General features: G+C 39.6%; 1 protein-coding gene across 2 annotated transcripts in view; it reads left to right on the top strand.

The window, feature by feature from the left end:
- SLC39A12 (solute carrier family 39 member 12) overlaps positions 1–24,531 on the top strand; it is an 83,684-nt gene that overhangs the window by 13,069 nt on the left and 46,084 nt on the right. For both annotated transcript variants that reach the window (XM_021943106.2, XM_021943107.2), the window contains exons 4-7: positions 1,273–1,480; positions 11,740–11,912; positions 15,456–15,627; positions 21,703–21,875. In XM_021943106.2, the coding sequence (XP_021798798.2) occupies positions 1,273–1,480; positions 11,740–11,912; positions 15,456–15,627; positions 21,703–21,875 (726 nt within the window). The remainder of the gene's footprint in view (positions 1–1,272; positions 1,481–11,739; positions 11,913–15,455; positions 15,628–21,702; positions 21,876–24,531) is intronic.

The raw sequence follows: 24,531 nt of genomic DNA, 5'->3' as shown, positions 1-24,531 counted from the left end.
GTCCAAATTTATCAAAATTTTGGTAACTGACTCTTAGCCTTCCACTCTGCTCTGGACCATGGTTATAAATATGCTCCTGCCAAGTTCTTCAATTACAGACTTTAAAAAGAAAATAAGTTCAATGGGCACATTTTCTCCTTGTCCTAAGTCATTAGAATGCAACCTTGACATGATAACCTTCCCTTGATCTCTCTTTTGATGAATTTATTTTCTCTTTCACTTCGTATGAAATGGGTTTAATACAGTGCCTGGTACATTGTAGGCACTCAAATGCCTAAATGGGAATATGAATGGGATATAAAGCAAAATTAGAGCTTCTAAGATGCTTATAATTTAATGGAGGAAAATTGATATACACATTTAAAAAGGTCCGATGTCCTCTGGGAGTTCAAAGAACATGGACAGTGTGCTAAGTCTGATGTGCAATGAGCACACATTGACCTTGGGACCAGAGGCAGATGAGAAGCAGAGGGGCCCTGTGATGACACAAGGCAGTAGAGCCTGTGTGAAGTCAGGGTAGGGAATGTCGGCTGGAAAATCATTCTCCTGCAGGTTGCACTGAAAGCCAGGAGACAGTAACAACCCACCAGTTTTAAGGATGTTAAACAATAAGAGCAGGAGATCCCCTTGGAGAAAACACATCTTTAAGAGGATAGTGAGGCTGGGTGTGGTGACTCAAGTACTTGACACTTTGGGAGGCCGAGGCAGGTGGATCACCTGACGTCAGGAGTTTGAGATCAACCTGGCCAACATAGTGAAATAGTATCTCTGCTAAAAATATAAAAATTAGCCAGACATGGTGGCAGGCATCACCTGTAATCCCAGCTACTTGGAAGACTGAGGCAGCAGAATTGCTTGAACCTGGGAGGCGGAGGTTGCAGTGAGCCCAGATTGTGCCACCGGACTCCAGCCTGGGCAACAAGAGCTAAACTCGGTCTCAAAAAAAAAAAAAAAAAAGAAAAAAAAAGAAAAACAAAGAAAGAAGAAAGAAAGAAGAAAAAAAGAAAAAGAAGATAGTGAGGAAGACTGCATAAATAAGGACCAGTGCGATGAGAGTTAGAAAATTCAGTGCCATAATAGATAAACACGTAATTTCCAAATTGAGTTGTTTCTGAGACAGGAGAAAGATGATAGTCATATTCCTCCAAATGATTCCATTTTCTTTTAGACAAACTATTCCTTATCTTTTTGGTGGGGGGAAATTTCAGAGATGTTCGAATCAAAATAACTTCAGAAGTTACAGTTTTCTCTTTATTTTGTATCTGATTTCAGTGTATGGAAACCAAAACACTGCAGAAAAAATCTGGAATAGTGAGCAGCGAAGGTGCTAATGAAAATACACTTCCTCAGTTGGCAGCCACGATCATTACTTTGTCCCTTCAGGGTGTTTGTCTGGGACAAGGAAACTTGCCTTCCCCAGACTACTTTACAGAGTATATTTTCAGTTCCTTGAATCGTACACATACCCTCCGCCTATCAGGTAAGGATGTTTTCAAGAATTTAACTTCCAAGTCACACCTACTAAGTAAACTGTGCCAAAAACAAAGGCCGAAGCTCTTGATCATTGAATTCGTTCAGGTATGTTTAAATACGATTTTTATTGAGTCATAAAGCCAGACAGCTTAGGTGGCCTTTCAAGGCAAGTGTGCGATGAAAGGTATGTGGTGATGAGGCAAAAGCATGGACTTGGCCTATTTCTAAGTGATTGGAGTTGTGGATGTAGAGGGAGGCGGAGATTTTATGATCTGCCATAAATGCTAACTGAATAGTTTCTTATTTGGGATGTAATGCTGGGCCAGGCCTAACAAACTGTCATGTAGAATGAAAGAATAGTATTCCAAATTGTGCAAGACATTTGGCAGCAGTTTCCTTGCAATCAGGAAAGTCATTTAATTTCAGACAGAAGTAATGTGAAATAGCCATTCTTGCTGCATTCGTGACTACCTGGTTTTGGGGGCTCCAGGATGAAATGGGATGTCAGAACTGGAATTAGAATGTGTGTTTTGCACATTTCTTTGTACTTGACAAGGCAGTAAAAATGAAATGGCTAATTCTTAAAATATACATCAAAACGCCCCTGAGATGGATTTTTTTGTTGTTGTTGTTGTTTTTAGAGACAGGGTCTCATTCTGTTGCCCAGGCTCAAGTGCAGTGGTGGGACCATAGTTCACTGTAACCTCCCACTCCTGAGCAAGCCTCCCACTTCAGCCTCCTGAGTAGCTGAAACTACAGGTGTGTGTCACCATGCACAGCTAGTTTTCTTATTTTTTGTAGAGACAGGAGTCTCACTATGTTGTCCAGGCTGATCTCTGATTCCTGGCCTCAAGTGATCTGCCTGCCTTGGCCCTCTAAAGTGCTGGGACTACAGGAGTGTGCTACTGTGCCCAGTTGGATTTTTTTTTTAAGCACCTCATTATCACGAGTAAAAAATTGATAACGATTCCTTAATATCATAAAAAATTCAGGCTGGGTGCAGTGGCTCACGCCTGTAGTCCCAGCACTTTGGAGGCTGAGGCGGGTGGATCACTTGAGGTCAGGAGTTCGAGACCAGCCTGGCCAACATGATGAAACCTCCATCTCTACTAAAAACACATACAAAAAATTTGCCAGCTGTGGTAGCACGTGCCTGTAGTCCCAGTTACTCCAGAGGCAGAGGCTGGAGAATTGCTTGAACCCAGGAGGCAGAGGTTGCACTGAGTCGAGATTGAGCCACTGCACTCCAGCCTGCAAGACAGAGCGAGACTCCATCTCAAAAAAAAAAAAAAAAAAAATTCAATCACTGTTCATATTTTCATAATTTTTAAAAAATTATTTTTATTGAATTATGATCAAAATAAAGTCCATAAAATGCAAATTGTTGGTATATCCCTTAGGTTTCTTTTATGCATGTCATACTTCTTCCATCTTTTCTATTTTGTTGCAAGTTTTTTTGGTTGAAAAACAAAGGGGGTTGATTTCCATCTGGAGTTTGCTGATTGCAGTCCTAGTCATCTATCACGCATTTCTATTCACTGTGTTTCTTGCGTAGGGGCTGTTATATGTAGAGACTTGATAAGGTTGCTTAGCTGTTTTATGTTAGTACCTTCCATTAGAAAGCATATAGCATCTGGTCATCTCTTTTTCAGAAGTTATAAGCTATTGATGATAGTTGCCTAGACTGATTAATTATTTAGGGCTTATAAAATGGTGATCTTCTAATTCTCATTTCTTCCTTTCTAGTGTAATAATCTTATAATAGAAAAAATTCCTCTCCTCACTACTTCATTTTATTGAGATTCTTAAGGGTAGTTAAATATAAATTCTTGACACTTTAATTTGGCCATGCATTCTTCAGAAGAGAACAATTCGCTTTTAAAAATATTAATTTCCCTCACATAGATTGTGGGCATTTGTTGTTATGTTTATACCTATGCCTTTAACATTCTTTTTGCTCTCTTAAATGAGGTCCTCTTTCATCTATCTTCTAGTTGATCTTTGTTTGTGTGTGTGTGTATATACATATATATGTTTCTAATTTTTATAGGTTAATTTTATAACCTGATTCATGATTATTTTTGTATTGATTTTTAGGAGTTTCAGATATTTAATTTCTCTAAATACATATAGTTTTGCCTATTTTTATTTCCAATTCTCATGCTTTTATTTACTTTCTCATCTAATTGCATTGGTTAATAATCTCAATATAATGTTAAATAGTAGTGGGGATGATCTGCATCCTTATTGTGTTTCTGACTTTGAAAGAGAAGCCTGTAATATTTTCTCATTAAGTTTAGAGAACAAATGAGAAAAATATATTTATAGAGTCTTTCATATTAACCCACATTTTTACATCTCCAGTGCTGGTCATTTCTTTCAGTGGACTTAATCAAAATGGGAACTTTACCCAAGTGGTAAATTTGAGTCATTTCTTTTCAGCCTAAAGAACTTCATTTTGTATTTCTTACAAGGCAAGTCTGCTAGCAATAAATTTTCTCATTCATCATATATATGCGAATGGCTTTTTTTAAACCTTCAATTTGAAGGATTATTTTGCTAGACATAAAATTCTTGATCTTTTTTTCTTTTTTCAAATTTTTGTGGGTACATAGTAGGTGTATATCTTTATGGGGTACATGAAATGTTTTGCTACAGGCATGCAATGTGTGATAATGACATCATAGAGAATGGCGTATCCATCCCTTCAAGCATTTATTGTTTGTGTTACCAACAGTCCAATTATATTCTTAGTTATTTTAATATTAATATTTACAATCAAGTTATTATTGACTATAGTTACCATGTTGTGCTATCAAATAACAGGTCTTATTCTTTCTAATTAATTTTGTTCTGCCCATTAACTGGCCCCCTCCCCCAAGTATATTTCCCAACCTCTGGAAACCATCTTTCTATTCTCTATGTCCATGAGTTGAATTGTTTTGATTTTTAGATCCCACAAATAAGTGAGAACATGCAATGTTTGTCTTTCTCTGCTTGGCTTAACATAGTGATCTCCAGTTTCATCCATGTTGTTGCAAATGACTTGATCCCATTCTTTTTTTATGGCTGAATGGTATTCCACTGTGTATATGTACCAAATTTTCTTTATCCATTCATCTGTTGATGGACACTTAAGTTGCTTCCAGATCTTAGGTATCATGAACAGTGCTGCAACAAACATGGGAGTGCAGATATCTCTTCAATATACTAAATGCTTTCTTTTGGGTATATACCCAGCAGTGGGATTCTTGGTCATATGATCATCATGGTCATTCAGTATGATACTAGCTGTGGGTCTAATGTATCTAGTTTTTATTATGTTGAGATATGTTCCTTCTATACCCCATTTTTTACAGTTTTTATCATGAAAGGATGTTGAATTTCATCAAATGGTTTTTCAGTATCAATTGAAATGATCGTATGATTTTTGTTTTTATTTTGTTAATGTGATGTATTACGTTGACTGATTTTCATATGTTGAACCAACCTTGCATCCTAGCTAGGGGATAAATCCCACTTAGTCATTATGAATGATCTTTTTAATGGATTGTTGAATTCAATTTGCTAGTATTTTGTTGAGGATTTTTGCATCAATATTCATCAGAGATATTGGCCTGCCCCTCCCCTCCCCTCTCCTTCCCTTCCCTTCCTGGTGTGTCTTTGTCTGGTTTGGGTATTAGGGCAATACTGGCCTCATGGAATGAGTTCAGAAGTACTCCCTCCTCCTCTATTTTTTGGAATAGTTTGAATAGAATTGGTATTAGTTCTTCTTAAATGTTTGGTAGAATTCAGCATTGAAGCTACTGTGTCCTGGGCTTTCCTTTACAGGGAGACTTTTTATTATGGCTTTAATCTCATCACTTGTTATTGGACTGTTCAGGTTTTGGATTTCTTCCTGGTTTAATCATGGTAGGTTGTATGTGTCTAGGAATTTGTTCATTTCTTCTAGATTTTTCCAATGTATTGGCATATGATTACTCATAGTAGCCATTAATGGTCTTTTGAATTTCTGCAGTATCAGTTATAATGTCTCTTTTTTCATCTCTGATTTTATTTATTTGGATCTTTTCTCTTATTTTCTTAGTCTGCCGAAAGGCTTGTCAATGTTCTTTAACTTTTCACGAAACCAACTTTTTGTTTCATTGATCTTTTGTATTGTTTTCTTCATTTCAAATTCATTTACTTCTGCTCTGATCTTTTTTATTTCTTTGCTTCTACTAATTTTAGGTTTGGCTTGCTCTTGCTGCTCTAGTTCTTTAAGATGCATTGTTAGATTGTTAATTTGAAATCTTTCGTCTTTTTCAATGTAGGCACTTATAGCTATAAACTTTCCTCTTAATACCACTTTTGTTGTATCTCATAGGTTTTGGTATGTTGTGTTTCCATTATCATTTGTTTCAAGACATTTTTCTATTTCTTTGTTAATTTATTCATTGACCCATTGGTCATTCAGGAGCATATTGCTTAATTTCCATATATTTGCATAGTTTTCAAAAATTCCTCCTGTTTTTGATTTCTAGTTTTATTCCATTGTGGTCAGAGAAGATGCTTGATATTATTTCAATTTTTTAAAAATACTTTGAGACTTGTTTTGTGACCTAATATATGGTCTGTCCTTGAGAATGACCCATGTGCTGAAGAGAAGAATGTGCATTCTGCAGCCACTGGATGAAATGTTCTGTAAATATATATTAGATCCATTTGGTCATATAGTGCAGATTAAGTTTAATGTTACTTTGTTGATTTTCTGTCTGGAAGATCTGTCTAATGCTGACAGTGGGGTGTTGAAGTCTCCAGCTGTTATTGTACTGTGGCCTATGTCTCTCTGTAGCTCTAATAATATTTGCTTTATATATCTGGGTGCCCCAGTGTTGGGTGCATATATATTTAAAATAATTAAGTCCTCTTGCTGGATCGACACTTTTATCATTATATAGTGACTTTTCTCCCTTCTTACAGTCTTTGTCTTGAAATCTATTTTGTCTGGTATAAGGATAGTGACTCCTGCTCTTTTTTTTTTTTTTTTTTTTTTTGGTTTCCATTGGCATGGAATATCTCTTTCCATCCCTTTATTTTTAGTCTATATGTGTATTTATAGGTGAAGTGTGTTTCTTATAGGCAATAGATCAATGGGTCTTATTTTTTTTAATCCATTCTGCCAGTCTATATCTTTTGATTGGAGAGTTTAGTTCATTTACATTCAATGTTATTATTGGTAAGTGAGGACTCACTCCTGCCATTTTGTTATTTGTTTTCTGGTCATTTTCTTTCCTTCCTTTCTTCCTTTAGTGAAGGTGATTTTCCCTGGTTATATGATTTAGTGTCTTGCTTTTAGGTTTTGTGTAACCATGGTATGTTTTCTGTTTGAAGTTACCATGAGATTTGCAAATACTATCCTATAATCCATTATTTTAAACTTACAGAAACTTAGCACTGTTTGTATAAACAAAAACCAAGAAAAAAGAAAATTAATAAAAACTCTACACCTTAATTTTGTCCCCCAACTTTTAAACTTTTTGTTGTTTATATCACCTTGTGCTGTCTATGTCTTGAAGAGTTGTTATAGTTATTGCATTCCATTGGTTTATCATTTAGTCTTTCTACTTAGGATAGGAGTAGTTTACACAGCAGTTACAGTGTTATAGTATTCTGGGTTTTTCTGTGTACTTACTAGTGAGTTTTGTACCTTCAGGTGATATTATTATTCATTAACATCCATTTCTTTCTGATTGAAATAGTCCCTTAAGCATTTCTTATAGGACCGGTCTAGAATTAATAAAATTCCCCAGCTTTTGCTTGTCTAGGAAAATCTTTATTTCTCCTTCACGTTTAAAGAATATTTTCACAGGATATACTATTCTAGGGTAACAGTTTTCTTCCTTGGGCACTTTAAATATGTTATGCCACTATCTCCTGGCCTGTAAGACTTCCACTGAAAAGTCTGCTGTCAGACATATTGGAGTTCCGTTGTACATTTGTTCCTTTTCTCCTGCTTTTAGGATCCTTTCTTTATCTTTGATCTTTGGTAGTTTGCTTATTAAATGCCTTGAGGTAGTCGTCTTTGGGTCAGATCTGCTTGCTGTTCTATAACCTTCTTGTACTTGGATATTGATGTCTTTCTTTAGGGTTGGAAAGTTCTCTGTTATTATCCCTTTGAATAAACTGTCTAACCCTATCTCTCTCCCTATCTCCTCTTTGAGGTCAATAACTCAGATAGTCCCCTCTGAGGCTATTTCCTAGATTCAGTAGTTGTGCTTTTTTTTTTTTTTTTATTCTTCTGTCTCCTCGGACTGTGTATTTTCAAATAGCCTGTCTGCAAGCTTACTATTTTTTTCTTCCACTTGATCAGTTCTGCTGTTAAGACTCTGATGAATTCTTCAGTATGCCAGTTGCACTTTTTAGCTCCAGAATTTTTAAAATTATTTTTTAACTATTTAATATTTTAAAATATTTTATTTTAAATTATTGGATTCTTTTAAATTATTTCAATCTTTGTTAAATTTATCTGAATTCTGAGTTCCTTCTCTGTGTTACCTTAAATTTCATTGAGTTTCCTCAAAACAGCCATTTTGAATTCTCTATCTGAAAAGTCACATATCTCTGTTTCTCCAGAATTGTTCCCTGGTGCCTTATTTAATTCATTTGGTGAAGTAATTTTTTCCTGGAATATCTTGATACTTGTAGATATTTGTTTGTGTCTGGGCATTGAAGAGTTAGGTGTTTATTGTAGTCATCACTGTCTGGATTTGTCTGTATCCACTGTTCTTGGGAAGGCTTTCCAGATAGTCTGAAGGACTTAGGTGTATGATCTATGCTGTATCTGCTTTAGGATACAGATCTTCTGTATCTGCACCCCAAACCCTGTAACACTGTAGTTCTTGCAGACTCATACAGGTATCACCCTGATGGTCCTGGACAAGATCCTGGAGAATTCTTTGGATTACCGGGCACAGACTCTTGTTCTCTTCCCTTTCTAAGCAAATGGAGTCTCTCACTCTCTGTTCTGAGCCACCTGAAACTGAGAGTGGACTGACACAAGCACCACTGTGCCCACCACCACTATGACCACACTGGGTCAGCACAGCACTGGGTCTCACCCAAGGCCCACTGTAACCACTCCCTGGCTATGTTTGCTCAAGGCCTTGGGACTCTACAATCAGCAGGTGGTGAAGCCAGCCAGGTTTGTGTTCCACTCTTCAGAGTTACAAGTTACCCCAGTTCCCCGGCAAGGTCCAGAGATGCCATACAGGAGCCAGGATCTAGAGTCAAAAACCTTAGAAGTCTACCTGGTGTTCTACTGTATTGCAGCTGAACTGGCACTCAGATCACAAGACGTAGTCCTTCTTACTTTTCCCTCCGCTTTACGAAGGCAGAGGAGCCTTACCCTGTGGCCAACACCACCGCAGGTCCATGGGGAGGGCTGCCAGACTACCACCAATGTTCCCTTAAGGCCCAAGGGCTCTTGAATCAACTTCTGGTGAATGCTGCCTGGCCCTTGGACTTATGCTTCAAGTCAGTGGACTCCCCTAGGCCCAGGACAGGTCCAGAAATCCCATCCAAGAGCCAAGTCCTGGAATCTGGGACCGCCCTTCCTGGCTCTAAGAGTCTGTTTGGTGCGCTAACACACTGTGGCTCAGCTGATATCTGAAGACAGCAAATCTCAGAGCCTCACCCAAGGCCCTTGACATAGTACTTGAGTATCACTGCTGGTTGTTTAAGGTCCAAGTGCTCTTCAGTTAGCAAGTGACAAATCCTGCCAGGACTGGGTCCTTCCCTTCAAAGAAGCAGGTTCCTTTCTGGCCCAGGGAATGTTTAGAAATATTGTCTGAGAGCTAGGACCTGAAAACAGGACTTTGCAACTCTAGCAACTCTAACCACAGCCCCATCCTGCTGCTGTGGCTGAGCTGGTATCCAAGATGCAATACAGAGTCCTCCCCACTCTTTCCTCTCCTTTCCTTATGTGGGAGTAAGAAGTCTCTTTTGGGATGATGAGCTGTGCAGCCTGGGGTTAGGAAAGGGATAATGCCAGCATTGTCCTGGCTGGTGTCTCTGTAGGTCATGTGCCGCAATCCCCAAGTCCAGTGTCTCTGGGTCCAGTACAGAACTAGGACTCATGTAAAAGTTGCCGTCCTTGTGGCCTAGACTGCCTTTCAAGTTTATTAGCACCCCAGAGCACTTTAGCCTGAGGTGGCAAGGCTTGTGGGGGAAGTCAGGTTCTAACTGCTAAGATCAGGGGTTCCCCTCTGGCTACGGCTGGTTTAAATGCTTCCTCCATAGGCGGATGTCAGCTGAGTTTGGTCCTGTTTTCCTTTCTGCTATAACAGGACAGCATTGAGTTCAATGCCTCACAATTGCTGTGCCCTCCCACTGTCAGTGCCCAGAGATGCTCTCTGCACCACACTGCTGCTGCCAGAGATGCAAGACTATTTTTTCTACCTCTTCAGTGCCTGTTTCAGTAATATGAAGTTAAAACCAGACACTATGAGGGCTCACCTGAATTTTAGTTTTTATGAAGGTGCTTTTCTTGTATAAATGTTTGTTAAATTGGTGTCCTTGTGGGGAGGTGATTGGTGGAGCCTTCTATTCTGCCATCTTGCTCTGTCTCCTCCAGTTTTTTTCTTTAGCTCTTTGAATATATCATTTCACTACCTTATGGTCCCCATTATTTAGATGAGAAGTCAGCCATTAACTATAGTCATGTTCCCATGTAGGTGATGAGTCATTTTCTTTTGCTGCTTTCAAGATTTTATCTTCTGTTGTAGTTGTTGATTTTTGTTTTTGTTTCTGTTTTTTTTGAGATGGATTCTCACTCTGTTGCCCAGGTTAGAAGTGCAGTGGTGCCATTTCAGCTCACTGCAACCTCCACCCACTGGGTTCAAGCGATTCTCTTGCCTCGGCTTCCTGAGTAGCTTGGATTACAGATGCCTGCCACCAAGCTTGGTTATTTTTTGTATTTTTTTTTTTTCAGTAGAGAGGGGATTTCACCATGTTGGCCTGGCTGGTCTTGAACTCCTGATCTCAGGTGATCCACCCGCCTCAGCCTCCCAAAGTGCTGGGATCACAGGCATGAGCCACCAGGCCAGGACTCAAGATTTTGTCTTTGACTTTCAGCAGTTTGACTGTAATGTATCTGGGTGTGAATCTTTTTGTATTTATCTTACTTGGTGTTTGATATGCTTCTTGAGCATGTATGTTCAGGCTTTTATATTAGATTTTGAAAGTTTTGGCCATTATTTCCTCCAATATTTTTTCTAATCCTTTCTCTTTTTCCTTTCTCTGACTGCCAATATGTATACATTGGTACACTTGCTCTTGTTACAGGTATCCGACACTTGTTCTTTTTCTTTTTTCTTTCTGTTCTTTAGAATGAATTATTTCTGTTAATCTATACTCATGTTCAGTGATTTGTTTCTTCTGCCCTCTCAAATATGCTGTTGAGTTCCTCTAGTAAACTTTTTGTTTCACTTATTGTCTCAATATTCTTCAACTCCAGAATTTTCATTTGGACGTTTATATAATTTAGATTTCCTTATTAAAAATTGCTATTACTTGATTTATTATTGTCAAACTTTCCTTTAATTCTTTAAATATAATTTCCTTTAGTTCCTTAAACATAATAGCTCCTTCAAAGTCTGTATTTGCTGGTTCCAACATCTGGAAATACTGAGATGTATTTATTGACTGCTTTTTATTTCTATCACTGTTGATAACATTTAGGAAAATTCCATTTTAATCATAAGTGAGAAGATGTATAAATCCATATAAATTTACTATTATATTTATTTCTTCTTTGTACAAATTATTTTTTAAAAGCCTAGAGCTATACTGAGGGAAACTAATCTGCAATCTTTAAACTGACTGCCATACCATAGTTGCATTAGAAAACAAGATCTAGTTTGTTTCTAGAATCTTTTATCCCTTTCACGACTTTTCTCTCTTTTGCATATACACTTAAAAGGAAAACAATTTGATTGACTTGACTAAAGTAATAATTAATCTACGATGGATGTATAATGCCTCCAGGGAATAATTTCCTAAGGATTAGGCCAGTTTCATCTTTAATTTACATTTTTATAGAAAAAGAAAATACTTGACTCAATGGAAGGCATTTTCATTGGTGGAAATGTCCATTCCATCATCTCTAGGGCTTAAAAATGATAAGAATTCTTTGTAAGGGAATATCTATGCTGTAGCTATGTGACATTGTGACTATTCTGAACTTATCTATTCTATGTGACACCAGATTTTATATGAAATTTCTAGAACTCGACCAACTCCTCAACACTCTCTGGACCAGAAGTACTTGTATCAAAAAGGATAAAATCCATCAACTTCAAAGGAAACAAAACAGCATAATAACCCCTGATCAGGACTATTCTAATTTCTCTTCATCCATGGACGAAGAGTCTGAGGATGGCCCAATTTCCTGGGATCAGGTATTGCCATTGTTTCTCTTATGCAAGTATTTGCTACTGTCAAAGGAAGCCCAGCTGTGAAAGTTTTACTAGAGTTGTAGAAAACTTAAAGAATATTGTGTATTATCATGAAAAGTAAAAATATTCTAGTTCCACACGTAGTTACGGTTTTCTTTCTCTAAAAGTGTATCTCTGTAGACATAAAAACAAAGCCAAAGTATATAGCGGAATGAAATATATTGCTTTTTCTTCCCTTGAGTTCAGATCAAATGAATTAATAATTAATTCAGAAAACATATTGAGCATTTTATGCACACCACTAATCATCCTGGGCATGAGAGATACAATGTTGAACAAAAATAGGCACGTATTTTTGCTATTACGTATCTTAAAAGTTAATTTCTGTTACTTCTGCCATGTATAAAAGGCATCTGTTGAAGCCGACTCTTTCAAACTCATGTTTACTGTATTCAACTGCAGGTGACAAGAGTTGATTTCCTTATTAATCCATGTTTTTGAAGTTTCCTTAATTAGGGCCAACTCTCAGGAAGAGAGCAAATAGGGTCTCTTCGTGGAGATCTTATTTGAATAAAGAATAAAGGTTATTTCTTAAAATTTTGGAGTTACTTAAGGCATGCATCTTCTAAGAATGCTGATAATCATTTTCTGTGCAAAACAAACACAATCTCTTCTCCAATAATTCTTCTCTATTCCAACACATGTCTTTCACTGTGATTCCTGATGGGGTTCTAATGTGGGACACCAGATTTGAGGACTCTGCCTATATTATTAGGTCAATGGTTTTCCAAGGGTTGTGCCTAGGCCAGCAGCAGCAGCATCACCTGGGAACTTGTTGGAAATGTACATCCTCAGGCCCCAACCCGGAATCTACTGAATCATAAACCCCAAGAGTAGTGTCCAGAACTCTGTCTTTTAACAAGCCCTGCAAGTAATTCTCAGAACTAAAGATTAGAAACCACTGCTTTTGAATATGTTTGTAAAGCTTCCATAGAAATCTGATAACATCAACACAAGTACAAACATATTTCAAAGTTACAGAGGAAGGAATAAAGATATTTTAAAGATTATTGCCTGCATAATCTAAATATTCATTTTCTTTTTTAAAAATAGGTCAAGTTCAAAATTTTATAGAATATAATGAGTCCCCAGTAAGGACATTTATGTTAGTGATTTCAGAAGAAACTTACTTAATGACCTAAATGGCACAAGAGCAGCAAGCGAAGATTAAGGGCACAGAAGTTTGTGATAGAATAAACTTACTCTGTGAGAAGGTATTCTAAAACTAGAAACTATTCAACTTCTTGACAACAAACTGCAGGAAGGTGCATAGTATTCTCTTCTTGTTTCTTTCTCCATTCCTTTATTCACCAGTCAGGCATTTTCTGATAGGAATTGTATTATGAAACTATCATCAAAAGTTTGTTGCCAGTGTCCTTTTATTTTTGTCAATATTATTGATGATGAAATAATTAAATTCTGTCAATAACAAGTGGTGCAAAAGAGAATCTTGTCTTTGGTGTACATTATTTTGATAAAGGGAAAAACCCCACAAGTTTAGCTTTCTGTGGATGCTTTTTGTAGCAGAAACTTTCTGGAGTTCTTGCCCAATCCCTTACTGAGAAATGCCTTCCTCACCCACAGGAGTGAGGTTGGCACCCATGTTTGAACATCTTTATTCCATCTCCTACTACTTGGGCAAAACCGATTGAACTAAATGGACTCCTGACCCCAAGAGATACCATCTGTGGCTTTGCTGAATCATCAGATCTCTCTCAGGACTTAGAGATGCAGCATTCTTGGGCTCTTGGAGTGAAAAGTCACTTTAGAGTTGGGGCTTATATGGCCGTGAGTTTACGAGAGAGGGCCAAACTGTGAAAGGAAATAGATCTATGGAGAGGGAAACAGGAACAAGAAAATACTTGGCTCAGGGAGGGAGTGGAGGGCGGGGGCGGGAAGAAGGTTGTGGGCAGAGATCATGCATCTTTGGTTTCCCAGTTTCAAGTTGTCATTCCTTATGAAGTGTGGGCATTCTTTCAGTCCCTGGATTCTTTGAGACCATCTGTGCTTTTCTAATACAATCCCCTCTTGATTTTCTGATTTCAGTGGGTTCTGTTCCATGCACCCAAACATTTCCTGATCAAGATAAAACTTTTTTTTTTTTTTTTTTTTGAGACGGAGTCTCGCTCTGTCGCCCAGGCTGGAGTGCAGTGGCCGGATCTCCGCTCACTGCAAGCTCCGCCTCCCGGGTTCACGCCATTCTCCTGCCTCAGCCTCCCGAGTAGCTGGGACTACAGGCGCCCGCCACCTCGCCCGGCTAGTTTTTTGTATTTTTTTAGTAGAGACGGGGTTTCACCGTGTCAGCCAGGATGGTCTCGATCTCCTGACCTCGTGATCCGCCCGTCTCGGCCTCCCAAAGTGCTGGGATTACAGGCTTGAGCCACCGCGCCCGGCCAAGATAAAACTTTTTATCCATGAAATCATCTCTAAAGATTTTTATGTGGGGGAAAAAGACAAACAGCAACTGTGTCATCATTATTTACAGATTAGCAAAGTGCCTTTATTAAAACATCTCTAAATTATACAGCGTGGCACACCAACTCAGCTTTGCAAACCACTGATTTTTAAAACAATACCTTACTGATCGCAACTAAAGATCACAAAGACATTGCATCAGGGTCTTATTTCAATAGAAAACATCCATTTGTGAGAGCGAAACTACATACCACTCTCATTCACCTATTAAAACTTCTAAATTGTAATTTTTGACAATGTCAACCTTTATTCTGAGATGGACAAATGTCTTGTGGCCATTTTTAGAGACTGTGGCATTTGTTCTTTACTTATTCTTCTCTCTCATAAATATGCCTATACAGTATGAAAACAAATTGTACAGATTTAGGTAAAAATTAGTAAAGTCAGTAAGAAATAATGATGTTTTCAACTGTGTGTGTATGTGTGTGTGTGTGTGTGAAGAAGGGATGCCAATTGAGAGAGGTAGCTATATCATTTGGTATTTACACAGCAGCTGGTTGACATAGCTTTACTTTCAAAAATTTTACCGTTACTTTTAGGACTTCTGAAAGTACACGTTTCCTACACAGGCTGACTAAATCAAACAGTATTAAAGACAGTGACCTCATTACCATAGGACTTCTGTTTATTGTATGAAGTCTTTGTTAACACAAATCTATCCTCATTGAAAAAGAACAAAAACATCAAAGTATCCTAAGGCTGCTGGTTAGAACACCACTCAACACATTGTAAAACACAATGTGTCTTTCTAGGAAAGAAAAAGTGTGCAAAACTCATACGAAATAATGCTCAGAATGAAAATGAGATATTGCAGACTTTGGTCAGAGATTTAAAATATCCTTAGGAATCACATGTAGCTGAAAGTTTGCAGGGAAACACGTGTCATACTGGTTTCATGTGTGTGTTCTAGCCATTCCATCTAGAATTCACTCCTCAAGAATGACAACTGGTGGAGAATCTAGTTTAAATATGCTGAGATTAGTAACAATGTTATGTGTTTTCCTCACACAGACTTGCTTCTCTGCTAGGCAGCTGGTGGAGATATTTCTACAGAAGAGCCTCTCACCCATTTCTAAGGAGGACTTTAAGCAAATGAGTCCAGGGATCATCCAGCAACTCCTCAGCTGCTCCTGCCACTTGCCCAAGGACCAACAAGCAAAGCTGCCACCCACCACTCTGGAGAGTAAGTTCTAGATCTTCCTTCAGAAAGTTGATGTGCACAATGTATGCAATAATAATAGTAAACGCAGGATACTTATTATATACCAGGCACAGTTCTAAACATTCTACATTTATCAACTCATTTAATCCTCCTAACAATGCTACAAGGTAGATATTATTCCCATTTTACAGATGAGGAAATTGAGGCACAGAGTGATTAAGTGACTTTCCTAAGGACACACAGCTGGGAGGTGATGGAGCTGCCATTCAAACCTAGGCAAGCTGGCCCTGGAGTCTGTGTTTCTAACCACAATACATACTACTCTTCAATGAATATTTTATATTTGCGTATGGTTTATATGAATTAATTATGCCTTCTATAGTTGACTCAATCGTGGATCAACATAAAAGGCCATAGTTGAGAGGTGGCGTGGTAAAAGAGAAAGCAATAGCATTGGAATCTGGAACGCAGAACTGAGTCACGCCTTCTTTCCTCAGATACTTCGTGATCTTAAGCAATTTCTCCCCAAGATGGTTTCTTTTCCAGCCCAGTAGAAAGCAGTGATATCCTATAGGGCTGCCTTTCTCACATCATGGCATGTATAAAAAATGAAAACACATTATGAGAAACCAAAGCTCAGTGGGCTGCTGTGGGATGAAGGTGACCCATCCAGGGAGATACCAGCCTCCCAGACGTAGCTCTCAGTCCCAGGAAGGCAAGGGATCATTATGTGCAGTTACCTGTATCCCACTGAGTCATTGCAAGAGATGAGATCTCTCTGAGGGTTTCACTGGGTACTCGTGAGGTTCAAATGGGATAACGTGGACAAAAATGTCTTCAGTAAATTTAAAGCTCTGTATATTTAAAAGACAAAAAAAAAAAAATGGTTGTCTGAGAACAATCCATGTTATCTAGTAAAAATGTGACAAGTAACTTAACATTGATATGAGGGCCTTAGATACATTATTTTCTCAGAGCTGTGTTTCTTTCTCTTTGAGATAACCTGCAATACCAATCATAGCTGAGCTGTTCAGCTACCCACCTCTAACTCACAGTGGATTCTGTAACATCAAGAGGCTTACTTGAAAATGTTAGGTGAACAAAAACATGCCAGGCCTAAATATCTAAGATTCCACATTCACTAAGAGAAAAAGAGCTTCATTAATAGTGAGCAGCTAAATAACTCAGCACTTGGTGGTCATTCAGTGAGGCTCAGAACACGGATGAAGACAGCACGGTGGCACCTAGGAGCATCCCTGGGCATGTTGACATTCCTACCACCTGGCTTGGGGCTGGAATGTATAGGCTGCTCGGAAAAGGGTTTTGAAATTAAGACCTATGAAAAAAGTTGTATCTCCTCTTGAATGAACTTCTAGACACTTCTTGGGAATACTCTTCCTGGGAAACATCCCAACATGTCACACTCACTAAATAATCCAGAAAGGGGCTGGGCGCGGTGGCTTATGCCTGTAATCCCAGCACTTCGTGAGGCTAAGGCAGTCGGATCACGAGGTCAGGAGATTGAGACCATCCTGGTTTATGCGGTGAAACCCCATCTCTACTAAAAATGCAAAGAAATAGCTGGGCATGCTGGTGGGTGCCTGTAATCCCAGCTACTCGGGATGCTGAGGCAGGAGAATGGCAGGAACCCGGGAGGCGGAGCTTGCAGTGAGCCGAGATTGTGCCACTGCACTCCAGCCTGGGTGACAGAGGAAGACTCCATCTCAAAAAAAAAAAGAAAAAAGAATCCAGAAAGGCCAGGTGCGGTGTCTCACACCTGTAATCCTAGTACTTTGGGAGGGGCAAGGCAGGAGGATTGCTTGAGCCCAGGAGTTTGAGACTAGCCTGGGCAACATAGGGAGACCCCATCTCTACAAAAAGAAAAATTAGTCAGGCATGGTGGCATGTACTTGTGGTCTCAGATACTCAGGAGGCTTAGGCGGGAGGATCATTATAGCCCAGCAGTTTGAGGCTGTGGTGAGCTGTGACAATGCCATTGCACTCCAGTTGGGTGACAGAGAGAGACCCTGTCTTAAAAACAAGAACCTAGGCCTGGCGCGGCGGCTCACTCCTGTAATTCCAGCACTTTGGGAGGCCGAGGTGGGCGGATCACGAGGTCAGGAATTCGAGACCAGCCTGGCCAACATGGTGAAACCCCGTCTCTACTGAAAATACAAAAATTAGCTGGGTATGGTGGTGGGCGCCTATAATCCCAGCTACTCGGGAGACTGAGGCAGGAGAATCGTTTGAACCCGGGAGGTAGAGGTTGCAGTGAGCCAAGATCACGCCATTGCACTCCAGCCTGGGCGACAGGGTGAGATTCTATCTCAAACAAAAACAAAAACAAAAACAAAAACAAAAAACCTAGAAAAACATCCCTGTCCTCAATCGAAAATGTTGCATTATGTGAATAGGGAAAGGCTTTAATTTCAAAAGTTCTTTTGAAATTATAGAAATGTATGATATCATACTGAAGGGAGGAGGACTTGGGGAGACATTGTTAAGAAAATACTGTTCCGTATACTGAAACTCAACCACTAAGCACCACCTTTGAATTTCCAGGAGTTTTATGGCCATGTACAAATTAAGTTTCAGATCTATTCAGAGTAGCTGCTCAGAAGTGGCTAAGAATTTAGTGGCCAGGTCAAGCTCTATTGTAATCATGGGAAACTTTAGAACCTGTCTGCAAGTTGCCTCATGCCAATCAAGACTTCATGGCACCTATGCAGGGACCTGGGGTAAATTAGCAGAGTCCTGTGACCATAGGTCAGATACTTTATGGTTTCGAGGCTGTCCTTCCTACATGAAATCCAGTGAAATACGACCCATAGAGAATCTAAAAAGATTTGCTAACCTCTGAAGTTATGAAACGTTCATTTTCCTGCATGGGTAGGAGCCCACAGGGGTGGGGGGTAGCAAAATAACTGAAGAAGTTTCAACTTTGCCTTTTGCCTGGGAAATGTCATACCCTGATTTGTCATTGTGCTTTCTTAGCATTTTGTGGCCTTTTGCAGTTACCACTTTTCAAATGGGACAGCTTTAAATTTTATTAGATGTCCAGGTGCCCATGTTAATATTCAAATATCTTTAATTTATGTAATAAAAGAAAAGAATGGCATTTCCACATAGAGTCTATTTGGGGAAGAATGGGATATGAAACTTCGTTGAAGATTTTCAGGGAAGTTTCTATAACATGGGTATTTTTATTACATTAGAATGATGAAAGAAATGATGATGTAGGTGTCTGGTCAATACATGACATACAGTTTGCCATCTTAACCATTTGTATTTGCACAACTCAGTATATTCACATTGTTGTGCAATAGATAATAGAACTTTTTCATCTTGCAAAACTAAAATTCTATATCTATAGAAGAATAACTCTTCATTTCACCTTGCTTCTAAACCATTTCATAGGGATTCCATAGCAATGAAAATGTGGTAGTGGGGGTATGGGAATAAATGCTTAAAAGTTTTTTACCTCTTCTGAGTACACTACCAACTCTATTTTAATATTAGATCCCTGGGTAATTTAGAACTTATAGTTCAGTAAAGGTCCTCTTAATTTCAGAAGACTATTTTTCTGTTACCAATTATATTATTAAAATGATCTAGGCTGGGCCTGGTGGCTCATGCCCACAATTCCAGCTCTTTGGGAGGCCAAGGTGGTGGATCATTTGAGGTCAAGAGTTCGAGACCAGCCTGGCCAACATGATGGAACCCCGTCTCTACTAAAAATACAAAAATTAGCCAGACATGGTGGTGGGCACCTGTAGTCCCAGCTACTCGGGAGGCTGAGGCAGGAGAATCACTTGAGCCCGGGAGGTAGAGGTTGCAGCAAGCTGAGATTGTGCCACGGCACTCCAGCCTGGGTGACAGAGTGAGGCTCTGTCTCAAAAATGAAAATAAAATAAAATGATCTAATTTAAAGAGTGAACCTTTTAGAAAAATGCAAGAATGATGAGAATGAAATATTTTCTACTTTAACAAACTTTAAGAGGATAGTTTTTTTTTTTTTAATTGCAATGAATTTTAAGTATTTTGACACCAGGATTGTTTGATTTAACTTATTATATATCTATAGTCACTGAAGAAAGTGACAGTTTAATTTCCTAATTAGCTTTCCTCATTGTTTACTAACTAGTTTGCCATGACTTGTTAGTAATTTCTAAATAGGTAGAGAAATAAGCATTTGCTTTGAATATCCACAAGCCAATGAAAATCTCTTATGTTATCTGTACTTGACTCTGAAAGCCATTTCCTCCTTCTCTTTTAATCTTATCTCTTCCCTTTTCTCCTTTATTTCTTCTCCCGTCATATACATATATATGATTCCACATATATATCTGTGGAATGACCTCAGCATATGTATACACACACACACATATATATGTACATATGTGTGTATATATATGTTTTTCTTTTGAATAACCTTACAAATTATACTTTATAAATGTTTTTAAAAAGGAAGCCTAGAAACATGAAATTCTAAATATTATAAAAATCATTGCAATCATCCAAAATGTAGATTATTCAGATTTTTATTATCAACTGTAACACTTTCATTGGTCAGTTATCACCAATAACATCACTCATTTTAGTCACTGAAAATAATATCATTCTGGACATTACAAATAATTCAGACAGCTTTTGGAAGGAAGTTCTTCCAAAACATGTACTCATTTTGTACACAAACATAGGTCTACAACAGGGCCAAACCTTACGCTTCCTATGTAAGAGCTACATTTTTGCCTTTGAGAAGTTTAAGATATGATTAAGTGAGAATTGTTACTAGTGACTGTCAGTGGATGTTGTAGTTTCAAGTGAGAGAAATTAATTTCTTTGAGGGTTGGAGGTGAGCTTAGTCCTGGCTTGCCACAACAATTTTTAGTAAGGGGTAGTCAGAGTAACTTCCAAACAACAGGATTATTTGAAGAAAGTCTTGTCTTAGTCCATGCTATAACAAAATACCACAAACGGATGGCTTACATAAACAACAGACATTTATTTCTCACAGTTCTGGAGGTTGGGAAGTCCAAGATCAAGGCGTTAGCAGATTCGGTGTCTGGTGAAGGTCGGCTTCCTGGTTCATGGACTGGTGAAGGGAAGAACTCCAGTCCCTTCAGCCCACTATAAAGGCCGTAATCCCATTCAACAGGGTGAAGAGTATATGACCTAATCACACCCCAAAGGCCTTACCTCCTAATACAACCTACCGCCTTGGTGCTTAGGTTTCAACATGTGAATTCTGGGGAGATGCAAACATTTAGACCATAGAAAATCTGTTCATTCTTTTTGTTAAAAATTTAAAAACTTTTTACTGCATATAACACTTATAAGACTTGGTGCTGTGGCTCATGCCTGTAATCCCGTCACTTTGGGAGGTGAAGCAGGAGGATTGCTTGAGCCCAGGAGCTTGAGACCAGCCCAGGTAACACAGTCAGACCCTATCTCTACTAAAAATAAAAGCTTAGCCGGACGTGATGGCACCTGCCAGTAATCCCAACTGTTCAGGGAACTGATGTGGGAAGATCACTTGAGCCTGGGAGTTCAGGGTTATAGTGAGCTATAATCACACCACTGCACCCCAACTCAAGCCAGCAGAGTGAGAACCTGTCTCAAAAACAACAAAAACAACAAGACGCTTATTTAAAAATTCCAAATTGGGAGCAGTGGGCTCGCAACTGTAATCCCAGCAATTTGGGAGGCTGAGAGGAGTGGGTCACTTGAGTCCAGGAGTTCAAGACCAGCCTGGGGAAGATGACGAAACTCCATCTCTCCAAAAAAAAAAAAAAAAACAGAAAATGAGTCAGGCATGACGGTGTATACCTGTAGTCCCAGGTACTTGGGAGGCCGAGATAGGAGGATCACGTGAGCCTAGGAGGTGGAGGCTGCAGAGAGCTATGATAGCACCACTACATTCCAGGCTGGGTGACAGAGAGATCCTATCTCAAAATGAAAACAAAACATTTATTTAAAAATTCCATATCCCTACTGGCTGTTACTGTAAGACTGATTCTTCTGGCATTTTCGCCAACTGAGGCCGGAATGGAGGGCACTGGGCACTTACTGTGTTTATGATCTCCTTTGACTTAGAATATGGCTACAGCACGGTGGCTGTCACCCTTCTCACACTGGGCTCCATGCTGGGGACAGCACTGGTCCTTTTCCACAGCTGTGAGGAGAACTACAGACTTATCTTACAGCTGTTTGTGGGCTTGGCCGTCGGGACACTGTCTGGGGATGCTCTGCTCCACCTTATCCCTCAGGTAATCTGCTCTTTTCCATTTCAGATAAAGTTCGCTTCATTTCTCTTCACATTTAACCTCTGGAGGTATTTACGCCAAATTTTACTGAGACTTCGAAGAGAGAATATGGTGGCTGGTGTTTTCCTTAAAAAGAAATAGTATTTCCCCAAAGCCTCTCTGCACTTGTAGAAGAGAAGAGATGCCCCAACATTAGGCTTGCCACATAGTAGTAGTGTTTTTGAAATAAAAGAAATAAAAGAAAAGGTGGCAGGGCATGGTGGCTCACACCTGTAATCCCAGTACTATGGGAGGCTGAGGCAGAAAGATTGCTTGAGCCCAGGAGTTCAAGACCAGCCTGGCTGACGTGGTGAAACCCCATCTCTACTAAAAATACAAAAATTAGCTGCACATGGTGCATGCGCCTGTACTCCCAGCATTTTGGGAGGCCAAGGCAGGCGGATTACTTGAGATCAGGAGTTCGAGACCAGCCTGGACAGTGTGGTGAAACCCCATCTCTACTAAAAATACAAAAATTAGCTGGGCGTAGTGCCAGTGAGCAGAGATCATACCACAGGTTGCAGTGAGCAGAGATCATACCACTGCACTCCAGCATGGGTGACAGAGCGAGACTCTGTCTCAAAAAAAGTTGTCATTCAGGTTGTTCACCCAAGACCTGGTTGTTTAAAAGTCCAGAATCTCCCCGTTTCCCTCTCTCTTGCTTTCTCTCTCTCATCATGTGATGTGCCTGCTTCCCCTTCACTGTCTGCTGTGATTGGAAGCTTCCTGAGGCCCACATCAGAAGCAGATGCCAACACCATGCTTCCTGTACACCCTGCAGAACCAGGAGCCCATTAAACCTCTTTTCTTTGTAGGTTACCCAGCCTCAGATATTTCTTTATAGCAACACAAAAATGGCCTAATTCACTTGTCCTTCTTTCTATTCTGCCCAGAAGGCTGCAGCTCCTCAGCTACCTTGCAGGTTGGATTTTTGTTTGCGGTCAGCCAATGAGGGAAGCAATGGAAAACTCAGGGGAGGAGGAGACAGGGGCAGAGGTGTTTGTGCCCAGCTCCCTCCCGGCTCCGGCATCCGCTCTAGAAGTGGCTGATTCGCCGTGGGTCTCCAGTGGACAGCGTCCCCACAGCTCTGCGGCTCATTGGCCTTCCTCCCTTTTCCCTTGCACCCCTAAGGGTGGCAATGCTTTCCTGGGATGCCTCTGGGTGCCTCATTATCCTTTGTTTATACCCTTGACCCTGCCCACCTCTGTAATAGTCTTATCTTTCATGTCTCTTTATTTGAGCCACTACAGTGGAATTCTCCTTCTTGCCTAACAGTGTCTAAATTTCTCTTATGGAACAGGTAAGCATCAGGAGGCTGCCTCCTGTTAACATGTGCTGAGGCTCTTTTTCAGAAAAGAAAGGAGTAAAACCTGAGTTGAGGTCATCTACAGACGAGGTTTTCTCTTCCCTCTGAAATCTCTTACCAGGGATGATGACGGTGGACCAATGATCCCCATCCCAGCAAAGCCTGAGCTGGTTAAAATTTTCCACAAGCCTCTGGCAATTTCCTGCAGGGTCACTCTTGTTGCTTAGAGGCTCAATTGTTATTCAATGTTCTGAAAATCGCAAAGGGAGCATTGGAAAAATAAAACCATTATGAGTTTTAATTGCCCTCATAATCTAATATCCTGGAAATATTTCAGGGCTTATGATTGACTAGAGGCGGTGGCCGAGGCCTTTTTTCTAGGTCACAGCAGTGGTAGCAGAATTATTTACTGCCTAGGAGCCTGGGAAGCAGAAAAAGGCTCTCAGGTCAGGCTGAGTCTCCCCCAAACAGGGAGCCCACAGCAAAGGTGGACTTGAGGATGGCCACAACATGTTACAGAGGAGAACTTAAGAGATTAGCTGGGTTTCACCAAATTTTGTAGACAGTTTTTTTTGCTTAAGAAAAGAGACGAGGTCCAGGCGTAGTGGTTCACGCCTGTAATCCCAGCACTTTGGGAGGCCAAGGCAGTCCTTCAGATCACCTGAGGTCAGGAGTTCGAGACCAGCCTGGCCAACATGGCGAAACCCCATCTCTACTAAAAATACAAAAATTAGCTGGGTGTGGTGGTGTGCACCTGTAATCCCAGCTACTCAGGAGGCTGAGGAAGGAGAATCGCTTGAACCCAGGAGGTGGAGGTTGCAGTGAGCCAAGAGATTGTGCCATTGTCCTGGGCAACAGAACGAGACTCCGTCTCAAGAGAAAAAAAAAAGGGAGAGAGAAAAAGAAGAAAACACAAAAGAGACAAGGAAAGATGCAGGACAAGTGTGGTGGCATGCTAGGAAAATCAGTGATCTGTGGCAAGTTTTCAAACGTCTGCACAAAAGTGAGAAAAACGCTACTCATGTGATTGCCTTTTTTAGTCAGCTAAATTTGTTCAACTGAAAGATCTACATTTTATTTTGAGATCTGGGGTTTTTCTTCTGTTTTTTTTATGATATTACAAATGTTCTCTATTTTGTGCAATAATAATCATTAGAAGTATTAGATGGGTATCCTTTAATGTCCTTAGGAAGAGAAAAAGTTGACTAACATATATTGTTTTTTAGTGATATTTACATACATAATGTATTTATGTAGATACATATGTATACTCACATATACACACGTACATATATGTATGCACACCTAAATGCC

The sequence above is a fragment of the Papio anubis genome, chromosome 11 (assembly GCF_008728515.1).
Source record: "Papio anubis isolate 15944 chromosome 11, Panubis1.0, whole genome shotgun sequence".
NCBI lineage: Eukaryota > Metazoa > Chordata > Mammalia > Primates > Cercopithecidae > Papio > Papio anubis.
The sequence above is the reverse complement of the archived record's forward strand: the minus strand, read 5'-3'. Positions and strand labels throughout refer to the sequence as shown.